The 20,855-nt window shown below is 41.8% G+C and overlaps 1 protein-coding gene across 3 annotated transcripts in view; it reads right to left on the bottom strand.

Moving 5' to 3' along the window:
- LOC137098454 (ephrin type-B receptor 1-B) overlaps positions 1-20,855 on the bottom strand; it is a 146,672-nt gene that overhangs the window by 91,046 nt on the left and 34,771 nt on the right. For all 3 annotated transcript variants that reach the window (XM_067474691.1, XM_067474688.1, XM_067474690.1), the window contains exon 2: positions 11,097-11,161. In XM_067474691.1, the coding sequence (XP_067330792.1) occupies positions 11,097-11,161 (65 nt within the window). The remainder of the gene's footprint in view (positions 1-11,096; positions 11,162-20,855) is intronic.

The following is a 20,855-nucleotide window of genomic DNA, read 5'->3' as shown; positions in this document are numbered from 1 at the left end:
CACTTTTATGTCAACTAAATGTCTGCATTGTCTCCACTCTAATAGCTCTGCCTTTGCCACTGACACTGGAAAAAGTCTTCCTTTGCCCCCGACTGTCAGGTGTGGCCACTGTCTTTGTCATTACAGCTGCTCTTTTTTTTTAATGGGCAGTGGCGAGGACATGGAGGAACTATACATTTACAGAGCGCTTAATGTTTGTGTTAATGACCAGTCACAGCTAGCTGAGCTAGAGAAGAGAGGGTGGAGGAAAGAAAGAGACAGAGTGATGGGTAAAAGAAAAACACAGGAGTGGAGAGGACTCAAGGAGAAGGGGAGGTAGTAATATATTCTGGCTGATGTTCCCCTTCCCACAGCCTCAGTTCGCTGCCATCATGCCATCGATACTCTGCCCTCATAAAGGCCATTCATCACATTGATCTTCTGCCATTACCTTCAAAGGCTAAAATAACACAGAGCTGCCCAGATGGCCACAATCTTGCTCTAGAGGACTACAGTATTCACCAGTGAGCTAGGGACGGGCGGAGCCCAAGTCACAAAGCTGAGGGGACACTTGTGGACAATACCAGGAGAAATGGACTGGACTAATAAGTCATTTGGAGAAGACATGAATGCATGCTGCAAAATTTCGGCCAGGATTAATACTGATACTAAAGGCTACAGGGAATGGGTCTGCTCTAAAAATAGTACTGAAGGTCATATAGTCCTTTTCCACGGCAGGAACTTTTTCCTGGAGCTCAGGAGCATTACTTGGTTTTCAAACTAAATGGACCTAGATCTTAATCCCTGGGTTGTTCCCATAATCCCTGCCCTACGGGTTGTACTATCTGATAACCACAGACCTACAGTATCAGGGTCTGATCACTGCTTACTGGCCAAACACAAGGCTCAAAGCTACAACAACTTGTTTACAGCAATCATTCCCACAATAATTAGCAGTTGATGCCAATGGAATCAATATTATAAACAGGAATGAGCACTTGCTAAAATGTTTATTTACATTCAAACACGGTTAATTAGTAGACTTTTCTGAAAGACTCATAAAAGACAGAGTGGGTGTTTGGTCATCGAGTGAGCCAGTGGATAAGAATTCATTTGTACTTTCTAAATTCTTCACTGTTGTGACATACTTAAGTAGAAATTAAGCAAAATACATGCTGCATCATTAGTAGACAAGTGTTTAGTCATCCTTTTATTGGCATTTTCAGTCTCTCTGCACGCCTCCATTCCATCATCCATTTAAAAGGGTTGAACAACAGCAGGAAACCAAGAATGACAATGACGTTAGTGTGGTTGTTGTTTCGTCACATGAAGCGGAACTGTCTTTTCTGTTTTTTCCATTATGGATATAATTTCCTTAATCCTCAGGGTTTTTTGGTTGCTGTGGAAACATAAACAATGGCACAAAAATAAAAGAGCAAATCTCCTCATTTAACTCCAGTAGATTCCTGGGGCTTGTTTTTTTCCTGGGATTTATGAATGGAAGCAGGCCAATGGTTGCCACTAAATGAAATTCAGGAAAAAAGTACAAGCAATTTTACTTGTTTTCTCTACCCTCAGTCATACAAACTGGACAATCACTTGGCAGCAATAGGTCTCGCTGCTCAGGCTTAGCTACAAATACAAAAAGATATAAAGGGTTTTGACGACTTTTAGCTCATCATTCAACCTCTGTCAAGTCACATGAGGGAGACTTGAATAAAGGAGCATCTACTAGGCTGATCTTTAACCTCCAGTCTGCTGTCTGATCCTTTGCGGAGTCACACTCACAAACCTCTTTTCAAATCCATCAACACAAGTTAATACAGCTACATGCTCAGCCATACTGAACCCAGATGGATGATGAGCAGCTCGAGCATTTCCACATTTAAAGCTCCTCAGCCTACAAAGGTCTACAAAATGCCACTGCAAATAGTAGATGAACGCCTGGCAACTGTTTCTTGAATGGCCATCAAAACACCCATTTCTCAGTCTGACAAAGGGCTTTTACAACAGGACCCGAGGCAAAAAATGTATTTAAAAAGTTAACAGCTACGTATGACCAAATGGAGACGCCTCTCCACCACCGTGTCATCACCAGCTCTGTCCGCTCTACGCTCTGCTGATGCACTTTTACCTCGGTTTTATGTGCCCTTTTCATTTAAAACACCCCATATTCAGTTTATGCTTCAAAGAAATAGAATTAGTAGGAAAGGCTGCTTAATTTTTTTAAATGTCCCCCGAAGTGGGACTAGTTTGTGTTTACACAGTGTTTCCACCGACAATGGCTCAGGTGTTCACATCCGTAACCCCCAAGAGGAATGGCTGCCACATCTGTGAGCACCTTCTACCCAAGAGTTGTGTGTTCATCTATCATTGCTGGACTAAAAACATGTGGGTAGAGACATGCAGGAGCTTTTCATACTACAGGTTTGGGGTGGACATTTCAATAATGAGTCTATTTGTTATTCAGGACAATGCAACACTGTATTGAGGCAAGGGATATATACCTTCATAGACTAGAATTCATTTTTTAAATAATTAGTCATGAATAGATTCAAATATAAAAAGCTTGCTTTTGTTATAAAAGAGAGTAGAAAAATCAATGGCACACATCCATGTGAAATTCGCATAGACAGATTTGTAAAGGCCAAGATCTCAGAAGGACAGTGGATTATAGCTGGACATGAGAAGCTGAGATAGGGACTGAAGTCTTTATATCCCTGCTGAAAGATGCTCTTCTCATTTTGCAAAGCTCACCGCCAACGGTAATCAGAAGCCAGATAGGTTTTTCTCTCCAAAGGCTGTTTCCAATCTCTCTGACTTAATGAGGATATTTGCATTTTAACCTTTGGGTTTGTTTCTTAAAGGAAATGCAATGGACATGTCAAACAAAGCAACAGTTGGTTTGGTTTGGTAACAATGACTGCAGTGACATTAATTCACATCCCCTTGCAAACGTGGAGACACATGCTCAGAGGCTCTTGTAATTTCAAATTTCTAAAAGAAAATATGCCTCATATCCCACCTCACAAACACAAACACACACACACACACAACCAGACTCCAGCGTCTAAGATATGCAGTGGCATGATTGCTATTATCATTTCTGATCAGCTGCGTTATTGAATGAGTGCTGGTGTCAGGCCAGTTGCATGGGAATGATTATTTTGCAGGGCATCTGAGGCCTAGTTCCGCCTGGCTGAATGTGATGGATGGGGAGGAAACGGTGATGCCTGAAACACTCCTAGTTCTGCCAGATCTCAGCCACTCTATAATTACAGTCACACAGTTTGACTGAGCCCAAATAGAACTCTGTCGATCTGCATCAGAATGAGACCCACTGAAGATCTGCTCCCTGCCCCACCCCCATGCCCCAATCAATACATTTATTGAACTGAAATGTTAAGGAAGTGAGTTCCTGTTGATTTTGCAGAGCAGAAAACCTATTGTAATCTTTTCTTTAAATTTGTTGGTAGGGGTGGTTTCCATACTGAACTTTTTCGAAATGGGTTTACTGTCTGAGAAATCTGAGAAATGATGCATGTATAGCATGATGCCACAATATCTCTAAGACAAACAGTATGTGAGCACGTAAAGAGACCACATTTCAAATAATGTGTTTACTGTCAGATGACACTGTCATAATGTGTTTACTATCAGACAGTAAACACATTATTTGAAATGTGGTCTTTTTACATGCTCACACACTGTATGTCTTTGAAACACACTTTTCTTATATCCATAGAGATAATGTGGCATCATGCTACACATGCATCACCCAGACGCCTCCCTCTCATCGTCCTCTATCCAACTTTAGTTGTATCATTATTAATACTTGCATTTTCAATTACGCGCTGTTGCTTTGAAGCAGCAGCCGGTGTGCTGGGCTGAAGACGTTTTTAGATTGAGCTGCTAGTAAACACGGCTCTCCTACTTATTGTAAGTGTTGCTAAATTCAGCTTCTACTGTTTACAGTGAAGAGAGCAGTCTCAAGCTGAACATGAATGTGTTTCATTCGTCTCATGAAGAGCTAAATTTAAATGGTAACTGGAGGCAATTTAACTTCACCATTCCTACAGAAGATTAAAAAAAGATCTAATTATTGAGACAAGAATAATTCAAGAAGACTGGTGGGTGGTGGAGCAGTTACAAGGTTGCTTGATGTGGAAAAACAGAAAGTAAGTTATACAGCAGACAATGTTTTAAATACAAAGAAATGTGTACTACAAAATGCATTTGCATAATATTAATTATTGAAACGTGTGACTATTGAATGGCTATAGATTTTTGTGTAAATCTATTTTGTGATGATGATAATTGGGACCCAGAACCCTGCTGATTTTAGAAAAACATTTTTACTACTGGGCATTTTTATGTTGCATCAGTATTAAAATAGTGGCAATTAAAATGCCAATAGTTACCTCTAATTAATTCTGCCAGTTAAAATATAGGAAAATAGTATCTGGGCAGGTCTGTGTGGAAAGAACATATAACTGCGTTGAAGAATTCAAAACCATTTCCTTTATAAATGTCTTTGGGAATTAATAAGTAGGCCCAAAATAAAGGTAAAAGCTTAAGAATAAGCTCTAGATATTTAATCATGTTTCCTCAAGACTTTTATCTCATGATGCACCTGGTAACACCCACTGCGATATCTTCAGAAAAACCACGCAGCTGACACCGTCTCAGCAGGGCTTTCAGTTACCAGTAGCAACATTACCTTGAGCTACCCTGTGTAAAAGGCTACAGCCATGTGTTTCGTAGAAATCTCTGCAACATTATTTACTGTGGAGGATGATGAGGAAGAAGACTAAATGATTCACCATCCCTGTGTACACCTATTGAATCTGGAGTTGTGCCCTGACCTAGCAGCAAGTATGTAAAGAGGAGGAAAGTCTGTAAGAGGAAGAAGAATGAAAAGAGAGACAGAAATTCAGAGAGGGAGCAGAGAGAATGTAAAGAGTAAAAGCGTAAATAATTTAGAGCAGACGAGAGGTAAAAAACATGATCAACAGAAATGAAATGTGATAACAAGCGATAAGGGAGTCAAAGAAATGTAAAAAGAAAGTGAAAAATGGAAAGCTGTCACCCCCTACACTCTCTGGCCCCCAATGCCCGTAGGCGAGGCCATTTAGGGACAAATTGCAAAGAGCATGTCAGCAGGGGACAGAAGAATGGCAAGGTATCAAGGCTTTTGGATGTAAAGGGGCCATTGCCTGTCTACATTTTGTGCATGTGTGTGTGTGTGCGTGCTGCAAAGCATGACACATGACAGCCCTATCGTCAAGATACATAGACACAGAGTGAGGGAAGGGTTGGGGGGGGTTGGCATGGTGAAGATGGAGAAAAAAGGAAGTCTGAGCTCTGAGACAGACAAGCTATAGGAAAGGAAAGCATGAAAAAAAGAGACATGGAAACAGATAATGTGGGTAAAAAGATGGAGCGGAAGAATGGTAGGATTTACTGCTATTTCTGCCAGAATTGCTGAAATAGCAGGTACGGCAGGTACTGGGGTAGATACACAATAACTCCCACACACATAAGTCAGCCTCAGCCTCCAGTCACTCTTTTTTGCAATCCTCCAAATCCATACCAAATTAAGGATAGAGTCTTTTTTTTTCTTTTCTTTGCCCCAATTCTACCCCTTTGTTCTTTTATTTATTCTATGACGAAAAAAAAATTGTCATTGGTTCCTATTACATCCAAGAGAATTCGTACATGTGGAATATGGAGGGGGAAATCAACAGGAAGGAGATCAATAATTGAAGTAGTCACATGTTATTTTGTTTCAAACAGGGAAAGAAGGAAATGGGAATAATGTTAAAGAAAAATTTAATAAGGAGAAGGAAAAGTGGCACAAAAAGTAAAAGCAGCCCAATTTATCCTTTAACTATATTCTGTTTGTGTTGCACATATAGCGTAATGCTATGCACAGTCTGTAACTACACGGGGAGGCTGCTGTCTTGGCCGCGTCTGCTTTGCAAATGAGATTTGGAATGTAAATAAAAGACGTCTAAACAAATGTTTAGAGTGAAAATATGATATGGGAGTGGTTCTACAGAAAAAACACAGTCTAACAAAATACACAGACACACAAAGACCCCAACACAGTGCCAAACACGCACAAACACACACAGACAAAAAGCCATGGATGCCTTGTGATCTAAGTGATTCGTTGTCTTTCCTTTCTAGTCATCACGCTGAGCAGAGATGTCTGTGTCTGAGCTCAGAGCAAATTCAACTGTCTGGCTACACATCTAAATCACACTCAATAACTGTGGAGGTGAAACGAAACAGGTCCCCCACTGGTATGACAATGTTTGTTATGTGTGTGTGTGGGTCTGTGTATTTACACGGATGCGCACATACATTCAATTTGTTTCTAATCTGAAGGATTTATATGGACTTATACTGTATGTGTGAGTGTGTGAACATGTCTGGGTAAATTCATATTCATGTGTGCAGCTCCCTTTACTTTGTGTATGAGTTTGTGCATCCATGTAATGAAGGCTCTCTTCTCACCTGGCTGCCGGAGCTCAGCCAGCATGACTCACTGTCGTTTTTCTCCTCTCATCCTATTTCAGCTCAGACCCTGCAGGTTCAGAGTTCGCCTCCATCGCCCTCTCTACCTTTTTCTCACTCATTCTTTTTGTTTCCCCTCCATCCCTCTCTAAATCTACAATCAATCAATTCTCCTTCCTCACTAACTTTTGGTCCTCGTCACTTTCCTGTTGCTCGTCACCACCTGTATGTCTGTCTTTCATGCTATGAATAATTAATGTGTATTGAGTCTGGTCAGCAGATGGTGGGAAAGCCATTATAGATCTATCCATGTGCTGTAGGAATCAGAGTGTATGCTGACACCTGTCCCGTTAGGACCCACAGGAGCTTTGCTGAAGCACAGGATGCAAAAGCAAAGTCAGGGCACACGCCCAGTAACGCTCCAGCACCTGCACTTGTGCACGCTCACATATGCAGGTGCAGACATGCAATAGCACACTCAGGCACTTGGATTTATGCCTGAGCACACACAAACTCACATGTGGAAACACACGCGGGTGGTTTGTGCCGGCTAAAATTCTCCATCCCCACTTATGCCACTGCAACTAAAGGACGAGAGAATTTCTCTACAAGTCTTCTTATTTTCTGCTTCCACCTCCCCCCATCGCTTATTCTCCACACCCTTCTTTCTGCTTAGTTGGCCCACTCTTTATCCTTCTCCTCCCTGGGTCCCTTACATCCACACTAACCTGCCCTATTTCTCCACGCTTGACAGCACCCACAGCCTCTGTCAGTGCAGACACCACCGCCTTGCTAAAACCCACCCCACTCCAGGGCTCTCATCTTAAACCCTGAGCTCACTCTGTGACCTCCCAGAGTCACATGAGTTAACCCAAACTCTCTTCCCCCCCCGCACAGTTGTATGTCTCACGGCTACAGAGCGGCTTTTTTTTTCCCATTCCCGTTCGCTTACCCTCTCACACAGTGGTTTCTACTAATCCCTCCCCGTTCCCCCCCCTTGATCCTGCAACCCCTTCCACTCCTCAACGTTCACTAGCACATTTCTCTTGCCTACATCTTTCCTGGTCCTCTTTTCCTCACTCAACACTCCCTTAATCCTGTCCGCCTCCTCCCAAATGAAAGCAATTTTTTCTGGTTCCCCTTTTATCTAAATCACTCAAGAATGATGCAGGAAAAAAATTAAGATAAAGAAACCTTGCTTTCTTTTATCTAAAGAATTCCTTACTCGGTGCGCGTGCGTGTGTGTGCGTGTGTGCGTAGTAACTCTAAGCTTGCCTTTTACCACTTGTTTCCATTTCCTCTTTGACTATCCTGCCCTAAAAAAAGATAAATAATTGCAGGACATAACACCTTACTTTATTCTTCATTTCCTCTATTTCACTTTCCTTTCATTACCTCGTAAAATTCTCTCTTAAAATGTTTGAAATACAACACCCCAGCGTGTCACCTCCCTTATCGTATTCTCACCGAAATGTGTGTTTACACCATAAACGCAGGAAACCAGATTACCGTGAGAAATCATGCAGGAAATGAGATAACCCATTCATATATACAACGGGAGTGAGCAGCTAAAACCTCAGCTTATTGTGATTTGATGAGTAATCTGACTTCTCCCCGTGTCCTTCCATGTTGCAGTCAATAATGGCTTTTAATAGGAGGTTATTTAAGTTAATGTGCAATGTGGCAAGTCAGCATTTGAACTGTTCACCCAGGGGATAGGCTGCGTACAGGATGCCAATTGCTTTCTCTTATCATGCAGTTGTGTTCACTTTTTCCTACACATAACATAAAGTTAATCTTCAGAAATTAAATTATCTAGTAGTTGAAATCTTTCATTTTAACTTAGGCCAAGTGGTCAATCTAATCATTCTGGCTACAGGGATGAGCAGATCATATTTCTTACTCTGAGCCAGTGTTGCCTCAGTTTTACTTTTCCGGTTTGTGTTTTTTGTCATGCAGGTTTTTACCCATAGGTTTGCCCATAGGAAACAATGTTGAGAAAATATATGACTATAAAATCGTTTAGCAAAAATCCAGTAGCATAAATCACATTTTTTTTAATTAACTTTCCTTAGAAGAAGAAAATAAAACTATGTTTACATAATTGAGATGACGTTTAAAAAAAACAAGTTACTGTTGAAAGCTGAGAATAACCACATTAGATTTATGATCACGTAAATGTACTTTATTACTTTAGGCCTGAGTATGTGCATGTGTGGGTGTGTCATTGTCTACTCTGTCACACTGCTGCATGGCAAGGTCAGGGGGCATATGCCTTTCTGGGGCTCCATATTTTATTTATCATAGACTAAGTGTGTGCGTGACAAGAAGACAGAGTGAGAGAAAGCGAAAGAGAAGTAAAAAGACAGTGCTGGCTCGTAAGGATGGAGGTGGGACGGAAACAAAAAAGGTGGGAAGGAAAGACGGACTGCAGCTAATATAACTGAAATTAACCAATAGAAAAGAAGCAGGAATGCACATTATGAAGGAATCTTGCGATGTTGTACACATTCTGTGCACACCAGTTTCTGAACTCTTCTTCTCTCTAGCAGATGCTAACATTTGATTGTGGATTCGCATAAGAAAGCTTCGTTATATATTCTCATGGCCAACCCTGATATGTCCTCATGTTTACACCACTGGAACTAATGACGCTGCTTCTGCAATCCTTCAAAATTAACCCTTCAGGTCAACTAAACACAAATACACACCCAGGCACACATATACACTTTTTATGAACTCTAGAAAGCAAAGTTACTAAAGGAAATTAATGAGATGTATCAAATAGCACAGGGACAACACCAGCGTGTGTGCATTTTTTCTTGTGTGTTTAAGACACAGTAATCGGGGTCTCAAAGATAAGCAAATTGGCCACTTAGCCACTGGCTATACACACAAATCTCCATGTCAAATTGCACTGTGCACTCTGTTGCTTTACATTAACAACTATTTTACAAAAGATATATATGATCATTTAATAAATATGTGGTTTCTAAAGCTTCTGCATGATATAGAAACAAACTGACGCCAAATTGTAACAAACAGTGGCAGCCCTCAGCCAAAAGTGTGTTGAAGAGGTTTGGAAACCTGCGAGTGAAACGGTGTGTGTTGTGTGTGCATGTGTGAGACTGCGAGAGAGTATGAGTGCACATTTCTAAACAATAACGGTGCATCTCTCACACTCCACCAGCAAGGTCATGGCAACTGTGTAGTGGGGTAAGTTCTACCAGTAAGCGATATGAGTGTATTCTCCCTACAGCAGATCTCTCCCTGCTTGAACCTTTACAACCACAGCAGCTTAGAAATCTGTGCTCAACACACACAAGAGGATCTGTGTGCCTCGAGGCTTGCTGAACTGAACAGGCTTTGATGGAAATAGTATCGTAGACGTCTTTATTCAGTAGTTTCTACTGGATATTTCTTCTTCACCAAGAAAAAAATGTCAGTGTGAGGCTAATCCATGCAAAATTTATTTATTATTATTTTGTCTGTTATGTAAGTGGAATGAAAAATTGCCATTTGTTGATCCAACTGGTCCTATAAAATAAAAACATTGTGTGTCACAGCATTCAGGGTGAACAGCACCATGTGTAGGACCAACATGCTTCATCGCTGGAAAAGAACTCAAGAGTCTTTCCATTCTGTGCAAAGAAAAGAAAGAAAAGTTGTGCAGCAGAGAGCATCATGCAAAAACTAACAAGGCAAGGAAATCAAACATCGTGTGGGGCACACGGACATGCATGTATGCAAACACTAGATTCCACGTTCCAGGTCGTTTTTGTTATTTCTCTTTTGGGGAGACAAAAAAGTGCACTGCCACACTCTCCAATGTTTAAACAGAGCCAAAGCTCAGTCCAAGGGCTATAAAGGCGCCCTTTACACGTGTGTAAAATGCCTCATAAAGACCCAAAGACCCAGAAAATACAGGAAACAGTCAATGTCTATCCTTCATGGCTCTTACCAGATTCCTGCTATCACTGTTGGGCTATGGAGCTTTTTATTGAATTATTGAATTACAGCACCGAGAGCAAGGTCTTAAAATTGTCTTTAGGTCCATTAATGTAATAGGGCAATCATAGTGTGATTCTTTGAGGGAAAAAGAACACTGTTCCTATTCAGATTTCTTTCATGTGCATGAAACTATCCGAAAGTTCAAAATAGTTCCCTTAAAATCTGAAAAAGCCCTGAGCATTTCCATCCTCTTAGCTCCTCCTCCACTGTTTCATCCTAATACCTCCACTTCCCTGCATAAATGTGTCATTACAGTATCATTATGTCTATAGTATCCCCCAGCCTCCATTTACAGGGACTTAGGTACTGTGTTCTGGGGCTTACGTGGACCCATTATGTCATTAAGTCATTATGAGCCAGGGCAGAAAGAAAATAATACCCATAATAGGAGCTACATTGGGCACTACTTAAATCTATACTCCCATCCTGCCTTCCTTCCTGGCTATTTGTCTGTCTGCTACATCTTTACGTTTCATGTTACGCATCACTACTAAACTATCTGCCTCCCAACAGAGAGAGTTTGAAGACAAACTTTGAAAACTGTTTTCCTCGGTTTGTGTATGTGCGGGCGATGGCCAACTTACCCCAGAATTAGGATATGCGGTCCACCCCAGTTCAGCTGTGGCCACCCGCGTGTCCATCACAGTCTCTGCAGCAGAGGAAAAAGAGGGTGTAGAGAGAGAGAGAGAAGAGAGAGAGAGAGAGAGAGAGAGAGAGAGAGAGAGAGAGAGAGAGAGAGACATAGTGGTTAGCCTTAAAAAAGCTATTTTGAGTATCATTCCACAGAGCTGTGCTGCATTCAAGCACCAGTGATCATTTGACACTATCATCAGTGAACAGAAAGGAGATGAATCCTTCACAACGTTTCATCCATCTCTGCTAGACTTCTGCTAAGACAAGACACATGGAAACAAAGCTTTGGCACTTTGCCGGAAGGAATCGCTGAGAGACTCTGTCATGCTGTTAAATGCTGAGCTTTGTATTGTATTCGTTCTGTGTGAGCATGAAACTACAGTATATGCATCCTGCCTTTGTTTCGGTGTGTGTGTGTGTGTGAGAATGTTCTTTACACAACATGCAGTAATTTGTGAAAAAAAAAAATGAGTGGATATGTTTATACTCGAGTGTGTTTGTGTGTGAGTGTTGAACTTTGGCACACTGTTTACCCAAAGACAGAGAGAGGTCTCCAAGGCCAAGCCGTTTCTGTTTGTTTACTCCTACTGGGGGCTTTCCCTGAAAACCAGTATGGCAGATGTTGTCTGTACTTATTGCATCAACCCTCATTTATGACAATCCATACATTTCGGAGGCATGCTGTGAGGATACATGATTAAATGAGAAGGGGTAAGATCTATTGTGTTTCTCTGTAGTGTTCTGAACATTTGTAGCAAATCTCAAGATGTACCTTAGATAGCCAAATGGTACACAGGGTGCAAACAAAAATGAGACAATGAAAGGTTACAACAGAATTGAAATTCTGCCATTGAGGAGAGAAGATCTGAAACGATCTATCTTTCTTTGCACTTGTATTACAGAAGGTGTCACATCTGCTACCATATCTATGAAATACAAGAACTCCAAGATTACTCTTTCCCTCTTGCTCTCTCGCCTCTTGTTAATCCTCAGTGACACCCCACAGACAAATAAGTCTGGCGGTTCCCCAAAGAAGTTTGTCATCCCTGTTTTGATTAATATCTGTCTTGTTGGCACAGTAAAAGCTGGAAACCCGATATACTGTAGCTCCAGGAAAGAAGAGGGAAGTGTGGCAGTTATCACAAACCACTGGTTCTCTTTCTCACAAACACAGAAACACATGCACAGATTTATAGTGCGATGGGCTGGTTGAAATGTTGGCCTTAGCCGTGTAATGATAGATCATAATTTCCCCTGTAACTGGCAGTTTATTTACTGGCCTAAACCTTCCGTCTTATTGAAACTTTCCACTCAGTTTGCCTTTTTCGATGTCGTCTCCTAAAACATGCCCTAGATTGTGTTTGTTGCCCCCAAACAGATAATAACTGGAAGAGTGAATAGGATATCTAGGTGAAGATCTGGAGTAGATAAGCAGGTTGTGCAGGAATTGTCAGAGAATCTGCAATTGCTGTGTCTTCAGATTGGACATCGTCCACTGTCAGAGCAAAGAGTTGGCTAGCGACACCCACGTGTGTTTGATAAGGGAGCAATCTCACTCTGACTACACGCAAAGACGGAATGCTGCGCTCGTTCAGGAAAGACGTTCCAGCCCTCAGCACCCTCCATTTACCTACTCCTCCACAGGAAGCACACACCTGCAGCTGTTGATTATTTGCAATCTTTCTAAACTTGCAGTGATTTAGAAATCATTTCAAATGATTGTGCACTCGAAGCCCGTCATCGGCAGTTCAAGTGGCCCTGGTTAAAAAAAAAAAAAAAAGAAAAAAAAAAAAAGGAACAAGTACATTGAGGATGAGTGACAAGCCCCTGGTAGAGAGGAAAGAGACCTTTCATTCTCAATCTCCACTTACTGGGAGAAACTGTCCTCAGACATGAAACCAATTAGCCTGGGTAATGCAGCTTCACACACACAAGCACTCACACATATACACATTAAGACACACATGGACACACATGCTACACACACACACACACACACACACACACACACGCACATTTACCAGCCAACTCAGAGAGCAATTTTCTGTGTACACCTACAGTGACAGCCTTGTTCACACCCGGCTTCCATCAGAGTATTTCAATTTCCCTAAGATCAGCCTTGCCTTGTCTAGTTTCCACAGCCAGTCAGCCAGCTCCAGCCTGCCTGCCTGTACGGCTTGCTGTCAGCTGGGGAGATATGAGCATGAAACAGCCCTCAGCACTAGCGAGCATTGTAGGGACTGCCAACCTTTTCTCTGGGGAAATCACAGAAGCTTTAGTCAAATCATACACACACTAGGTAGGCCATTTACTATTTCTTTTTAAAAGGAAAGGAGGGGGAAAGAGACGCACGATGATGAAGATAAGAGACAAAAAAGGTCAAAGGCCCACGGGAGGTGTGGATGAGCGGTGTCATGTGACCTAATGTCTGCCATTAGTAGAATATCAGAGTAGCAAATGAGTAAATGGAGTATGCTAAGTGGGTATTAGCAACAGGGTGGGGCTCACACAGATGTCTTGTCACAGCTCTCACACCTGTCCACTGGCACTGGGGATTTGGAAAACGTCCCTTGTGAAAATGGGTGTATGTGAGCTTTAAATGAGATGTTATGTGGACCATTCACCCGTTTAATCATAAATGGATTTGAGTTTCATTTTAAAACGAGCTACCTTCATTAATTAGAAAAGCAGACACTTTCAAAATTAGAAGAGGCACATCGTGATTTATTGATGAAAATATACATCCTCATATGACCTACTTTACAGAACAGGTGTGAATCTAATCAACTATATGCATTCTAAAAAAAAACAAGCCAAAAAATATTATTTTTCAGACACAGATACAAATAAATATATATTTTTGGTCCTTATAAGTCTTTCTTTAATAGACATTTCCAACTATTTATGCATAATATATGAATACTATAAGAACATTAAAGAAAAAAAAAAACAGTTGATGCTGTAATAGCACACCCTTTACCTCCGACTCATCTTTTTTCACTGACTGTAGGTTCCAGTAATTTAAAGCAGGATTACTTGTCAGCTAAGGCCCCTCACACACACACTCACGCACACACACACACACACACCTAATTTTTTTCTGTTCACTACCTGATTTTTGTTATATTGTATCTGACCACACATCCTGCTATTCTGGCACTCTTTTAGTATTTCCAAGTCATTGAAAGAGACAAGAGACAGCTGTGGTCCCTTGTGTTTGAAGGACAGCCCAGTCAGTTTTTCCCTGCATTTTTATTCTGCTATGTCAGCTGTACCTGCAAGTTCCCATAAATGAAACACAGTCAGGTTCACTAGCAGTTCAGTCTGTGGGAAAATTATTAACACAGAGAGCTTAATGTTCACTATGTAACCATGGCTCATATATCTTTTGAAAAACAATAGCTTGTAGGTGTCAGGGATGCCAGTCTTAAATGGATTCAAAGAGCTGCAAAGCCAGAGGATGCACTGTGACTACATTGTAGAATACTAGTTACTCTAAATCACACAACGAATGTGGGCTGGCTCATCGTGTAAGGCTCAGTCAAGCTGATACACTGCCAGCATACTAGTCAAAACCCAGAAGTCACAAGCCCAGCCAACGTCAAGGCTCAGTCGAGGGCCTACAGCTTCCAATCCAAGAAAGTGCAGCTCCTTCTGATTAGCAGCAAGTGAGAGATCAATACCAAAGAGGAGGCTGTTTCCACAGATAGAGAGCGAGAGATAGAGAGAGGGAGGGAGAAAAATGAAGAGTGAGAGAGACTGCATTAAACATTGATGGAGCCCTGCATTACAGATCGATAAGGCAGCCCTCTTCACACAATTACACGTCAGCAAGCAGTCGCGTGATACATCACTGACACACGCATGATTACATATTGGTGAGGCTTATAAGCCAAAGAACAGCTATAGGAAAGGAACAGCAGGAGTGAAACACCCAATCTCTTCACACTCTTTGAGCCTGTACATATGACTTCAAATGTGTGTAAATCAGAATGGCAACATGCCTGTGTAATTCCAGCTAACGTAGCCATGTCAGTATGATTGTATGGATGCTGGTCGATAAAACATGTGCTGAAGTGCTGCTCTGAAGCTCCCTGGCTCCTTAGTCAATAAGGCAGACAATCCTCACCAGATTTCCCTTCCCATCCCATACCACATCTTTCCCATTCATCCACCTCCCCCCTCCCAAGTCCTCCTGTTCAAGGATGTTGGTGCACTTTGTAATTCAATGACACAATCATGTCCAGATGCTGGATGCTGGGCTGAGAGGGCCTTCTCTTTGAGATTGGAGCAACAAACCGAAATACGACTCAGGAGCCTTGAACAACATTATTTAAATAGGGTTAATCTTTTTCTCAGAAACGGAATCAAGATGGGAGGACAAAGAGAGAGAGATGGAAAGGAAAGACAAACATGAAACGCTAAGAGGAGAAATCAGCGGGATTGAAATGAGCACTTAACAATGATGAAGCCCCATGGTAGCCTGCTGAGCTTGGCATCTTAATACAGGGCTGAAAACACAGGGACAAACAAACAAGAGTGAAAGCAGCTGCATCTCCCAAACTAATCAGCTGTCCACTCAGGGGATTTGTGACTGTAAAAACAAAAGCAAATTTTTCGCAGATTGAGTGAGTGAGTGAAGAACTTTATGAACAAATCATGTATAAGTTTCACACAACATTCACTGCTACCTGAGAAGTCGCACAAAAATGGTAAGACCAACTCAAGTCCATCTGATTTGAAAGGCAGCACTGTTTCAGAGTGAGAAAGTGAGGTGATATCTGCGATTGAGTCGCCATGTTAAACGGAAAAAACAATCCGTGCGAACACAGATGTGAGACTTCTCTAATCTGCGGCACACTAAAGCTGTGTCACTCATACTCATACGCTTTAAATAGAAGACACAGTCAACAGAAATACATCAAAAGAAATATGTTACTTCTATGTCTCCCTGAAGACAGAAATGACAATGTGGCTGATTTGAAAATTGAACAGAAAATAATCTGCCATCCTCTGAGACATTAGCACGGAGTGATGGGATACACAAGCCCCACATCATCGTGGCACACGCAGCATTAAATGAAAAGCCTCACAAATCACACACACACACACAAATGTATTAATGGGGTTCTGGGCTCGCAGCTACTGGCTCTGGCTGAGTGAAAATAAAATGTTCAGGATGAAGGAAGGCCATGTCAGTAGGGGGTGGCTCAGTTGGCAGAGTGGCTGGCTACTGACCACAGGGTTGGAGGTTCGCTCTTTCCAACCCAATGTCGATTTGTCCCTGGGCAAGATACGGAACCCTCAACAGCCCAGGCCTGGTAGAAATTGGGGAGGGTTGCGTCTGGAAGGGCATTCGGCGTAAATACTGTGCCAAATCCACATGCGGGCAAATGATCCGCTGTGGTGACCCTGAATTCACGGGATAAGCCCAAAGGACAAAAAAAAAGATAAGAAAAAATATAGAAAGGCCAGGTCAGATGAGTTATTTACACACGGTATATGCAGAACCTGATGGAATTATCTTATCAACACATTAAGGTGACATTCACTTGGCCTCACACATTACTTAAAATCTAAGATTCAACCCTGCAGTGGCTGATGAGGGGCCACACCCTTTTTCCACTATCACCAGTTTGTAATAGACTTGTTGTGGAAGGTACCGTAACAGCCCCTCCTCTAGCTGGGTGGGTGAACACATACTGTACAGGTGCACAGTGAATGCACACTAATATCTGCACACTGACATCTAATCATGTCTTAATGGTCAACCACAAATTCAGTTACTAATGTAACACAGGTACAACACATATACCTACCCCCACACCCCCACCACCCACCCCACACACACACACCAACATCTTTTCATTCTCTTCTTTTCCTTTTTCCTTTGCTCTCATTCTTTTCTTCTCCCTCCTCTTCCCTCTCCTGGTCAGGGGGAGAGAGGTTAGGCACATCATTTGCATTCATTAACATTACATTAGCAGACAGAGTGATCTTTAGAAACCAGGCTGCCGGAGAGTGTCATCTTTAATTCATCATAACCCCAACACCCAACCAACCACCCACCCATCCTCTCGCTCCTTCTTTTCCTTCCACCTCCTTCTTCTGTCTCTTTCTCTCACACTCATCCATCTCTCCTCTCCCTCATTCCCCTCTTCCCTTATTCCCAGTGCATCTTCTGCTCTTCTCTGCATATTTCTTCACTCTCCATTTACCACTGTCTTTCATCTTCTTCACTTTGCCAGCTTTTTATTTTTTCCTCACTTCTTTTCTCCACCTTATCTTTCTTTCTCCCTGCCTCCCGTTAATGATAGACTACATTGGGGATTTGATCTCTCTTCTTACATAAGCGCTGTGCAGGCTAGAAAGAAGGGACACACCCAAAAACACACATCTGCTTTCTGACTTCACTGCCATATAAGCTTGGCTGACCCTAAGATCTACAGGCTTTCTTCAGGACTTTCCAGTGTGACCCTTTGGCCGTGTGCTCATTACAAAGAAATGAGACTTCCAATCAAAAACCCCTTCAACATCACTTTGATCTTACCTGCAAAAATATAAGCTCACCATCTCTTCAGCCAGAGATTGCAACTGGCGTTCAATTTTCTAGATATAGTTAGAACAAACACAGAAATGCGCATTTGTATGTACTAGTATATGCATTAAGGTGCGTCTTTGCAAGCATACAGTATGCTTTCATCTGATCTCAAGATAAAGAGTAGAAACAATAGGGAGGAAAACCTCCCTATTGAGAGCTCTTCTTCGTGTATTCTAACCAGATAACATCGCCAGAAACAGAGGGAAGGAATCTAAGAACTTCTCAGATACTGAGTCTTTTAAAGCAGGCAACTTAATCACTTTTAGCGTAAGAGCATGTTTCCTTTCTCCTATTCTACAGAAAGGTAAAAGGAGCAAAATTAGTAATAGTGGAGGGATTATAGACTCTGTCATAACATAAGATACATCACTTTCAGTTCATGTTAATATACCCAAACAGTGGATATATTAACACTTCCATGAAAAGGTTAAATGAAATCACCCTAAACGGGTGAAAGAGTGTTCGGCATTCTGACAGAGGATATGCCATTTCAAATGTCTCTTTTTCTCTCCGCTCCTGATGCACATAGCAGAAACATGATCTCTCTCCATGTAGATTTTGGGAGTGCGTCTGGCAGTGATGACACCACTTAAGGGATTCTGCAGTTACTTTCCTTCAGACCGTCATTTAATGGATTCTCACAGGGACCACTCATAAGCCAGTGTTTCTGTTGTCGGTGCCCACTCCCCTACGGTGATGATAACGCTTGTCAACAATGCTTCAGAAAATACACAACATGGCACGTGAATGCTCAGATTTAAGCACGCGAATAACACACAATCATCATATACAGATCCTGGCCAGATTTTTGGGCGGGGGGGGTAAACTCTGTGCTAAGTTTGGAAAACACAAAAAACATAAAAAAAAAGTCCTGTAGATCTGTTTTGGATGTAAACATCTGACTTTAAGAGAAAGGGTATCTATCTATTTATATTTATATAGATTTATATATATTTATATATATATATATAGTATTTCTATATAGTATTACTATGCATACATACATACATACTTATCAAGCTGTCAAACACATACTGCAGTGAAACTCAATATTAAACCATTTTGTACCTCACAGTAATGAGCCCAGGATCTACTAAGGTTTGCTGTAGCAGCCAACCAGCAGCAATGACCAAGCAATAATCCAGATGGAAGCAGTGCTAGCCTCCCACAACTATCACAATGCTCATTACTGCTGATATTACCTCTGCCAGCCTGTCCGCTTTTAAGAAACCTGGCAATTTGCTGCAGTAAAATGAGGTAATTACAACTCTTATCAGGCTCCTCACCTCACAAAACAGCATTTAGAGAGAGGGAGTCTACTCCTCAGTGGTTCACTGGCTCAGGAACAACGCTCTGGCTGACTCCCCAATTACTCAGCCACACCCACCGACCGTCATTTATTTTCTTTGAAACTCCTACTCCTACCCACTCTCTTTTCATTCCAATAAAATTAATCAAAGCAGTAATTTGATCACTTTGATGACACACACACACACACAATGTAAATGTTGATTGAAAAGTATGGAATGTCTGACATGAGGCCAGAGGAATATCACTTTACAGCAACAACTGCACCGAGAAACCCTCTAATGCCTCCAAAATGAAGAATAGGAAAATGATGCTTTGAGAAAAAAACTCAGTGTTTATGTTAAGAATGCTAGCATGAAATCTAATTTAACCTTTTCCCATATGACACCGTCTTTACAATGAAAGTCTAATCCACTATAGCTTTGACATTTCTCAAATTTCTCGAATGTGAAAGTGAGAAGTTGCTCCTGATTTGGCCTTATCATCACTTCTGCTGGCTACAACAAAAAGACTGACAGAGAGGAGCTGTGTCCAGGTCACAGTGGGACAGCGAGAGGCTGACATTTAGCAGTCCAAACTATGGCTAATAGGCTATCTGGGGTGAGTTAAAGCGTCTTTGTTTTTCCGGCAGACCCGGAAAATAGTGCTGAGTGAACAAAATGATGTCACACAACTACCTCTCACTGCAGTCCTTCACTGTAATTAAGACAGTAAGTGTTGTCATTAGCAAGGTGAGAGAGAGCGTTTGAGCTTGCTGTTTGTTATGTGCGCAGGAAAGAATCCCAAAATTAAGCGAAAAAATAGATGGAAATGAAGAAATCAATACAGCTTCTGTCAAATATGTGCACAGTTTCTCTGATGGCCTCTCAGTGTGACTCGCCTGGTTGCATTTTAAAACAACTGGCGGGTTGACAGGGCAAAGAAGGAGACAGAGCTGGCCGTCCCTTATTGGAACACACTTGAACTGAGATAACCGTTTAATGTGAAACCCGCATGGCAGCGAGACAGAAGACAAGATAAAGAAAAAGAGGAAGGGGAAAGAAAGACAAGAGTTCATGTGAAGAGTGATTTTAAATCAGATATGGGAGGAGTAATTGGAGAGACACTGCAATGGAGAGAGCATCGTGTGGCAGCGCCCTGTGTTATCTTATCCAGAGAATGGATCTAACCTGAGCTGCACACAAGTAACATCATTTCTAAGAAACCCCCTGACCCCATTTTTGTCCTGCTGCCTGAATGAACGAAGACATGCTCTGCTCCTTTGAGGCACTTGCAATATTTATGCGCAGCAAAACACGAGAGCAAAGCCCCCGCACCCTAACACGGACACGAGCAGCAGAAAACGGTGATCCATAAACGGCTGAAATGAGAATGAAATGAAAGAAAGTCGCTTACATGCACAGAAAGACATGATATATGCACGCTCACAACGCGCATTAAGCACAGCAGAGCCCAGCTGCTCCTGCTGTAATCTCCACTGGTGCAGCGTCAGAGTCTGAGTCGAAACTATGGGTGTCACTTTGTCAGAGCAAAGAGACAAAACTCCAAAAAAGCAAACACTGATGAAGACGATGTACAGCCTGCCCTCTAATCCCCGAGAAGAAAAACTTCACCTCTGTTGTTGCTAGTTTCTCCTCAAGAATAAGGCAAGAAATCACAGAAGAGTAATAAAGAAGACTGTTTTCAAGGGAGAGAGGCGAACACCAGCAAGCTATATCCAATCTCATTAAACGCCGTTGTTAACCATGTTTGGATGCACCACAAAATTGACTCGTGCCCCCTGAATAATTCCCCAATTGTC

This window comes from Channa argus, chromosome 14, assembly GCF_033026475.1.
Source record: "Channa argus isolate prfri chromosome 14, Channa argus male v1.0, whole genome shotgun sequence".
Lineage (NCBI taxonomy): Eukaryota > Metazoa > Chordata > Actinopteri > Anabantiformes > Channidae > Channa > Channa argus.
Note: the sequence above shows the minus strand (reverse complement) of the source record. Positions and strands in the feature narration are given on the sequence as shown.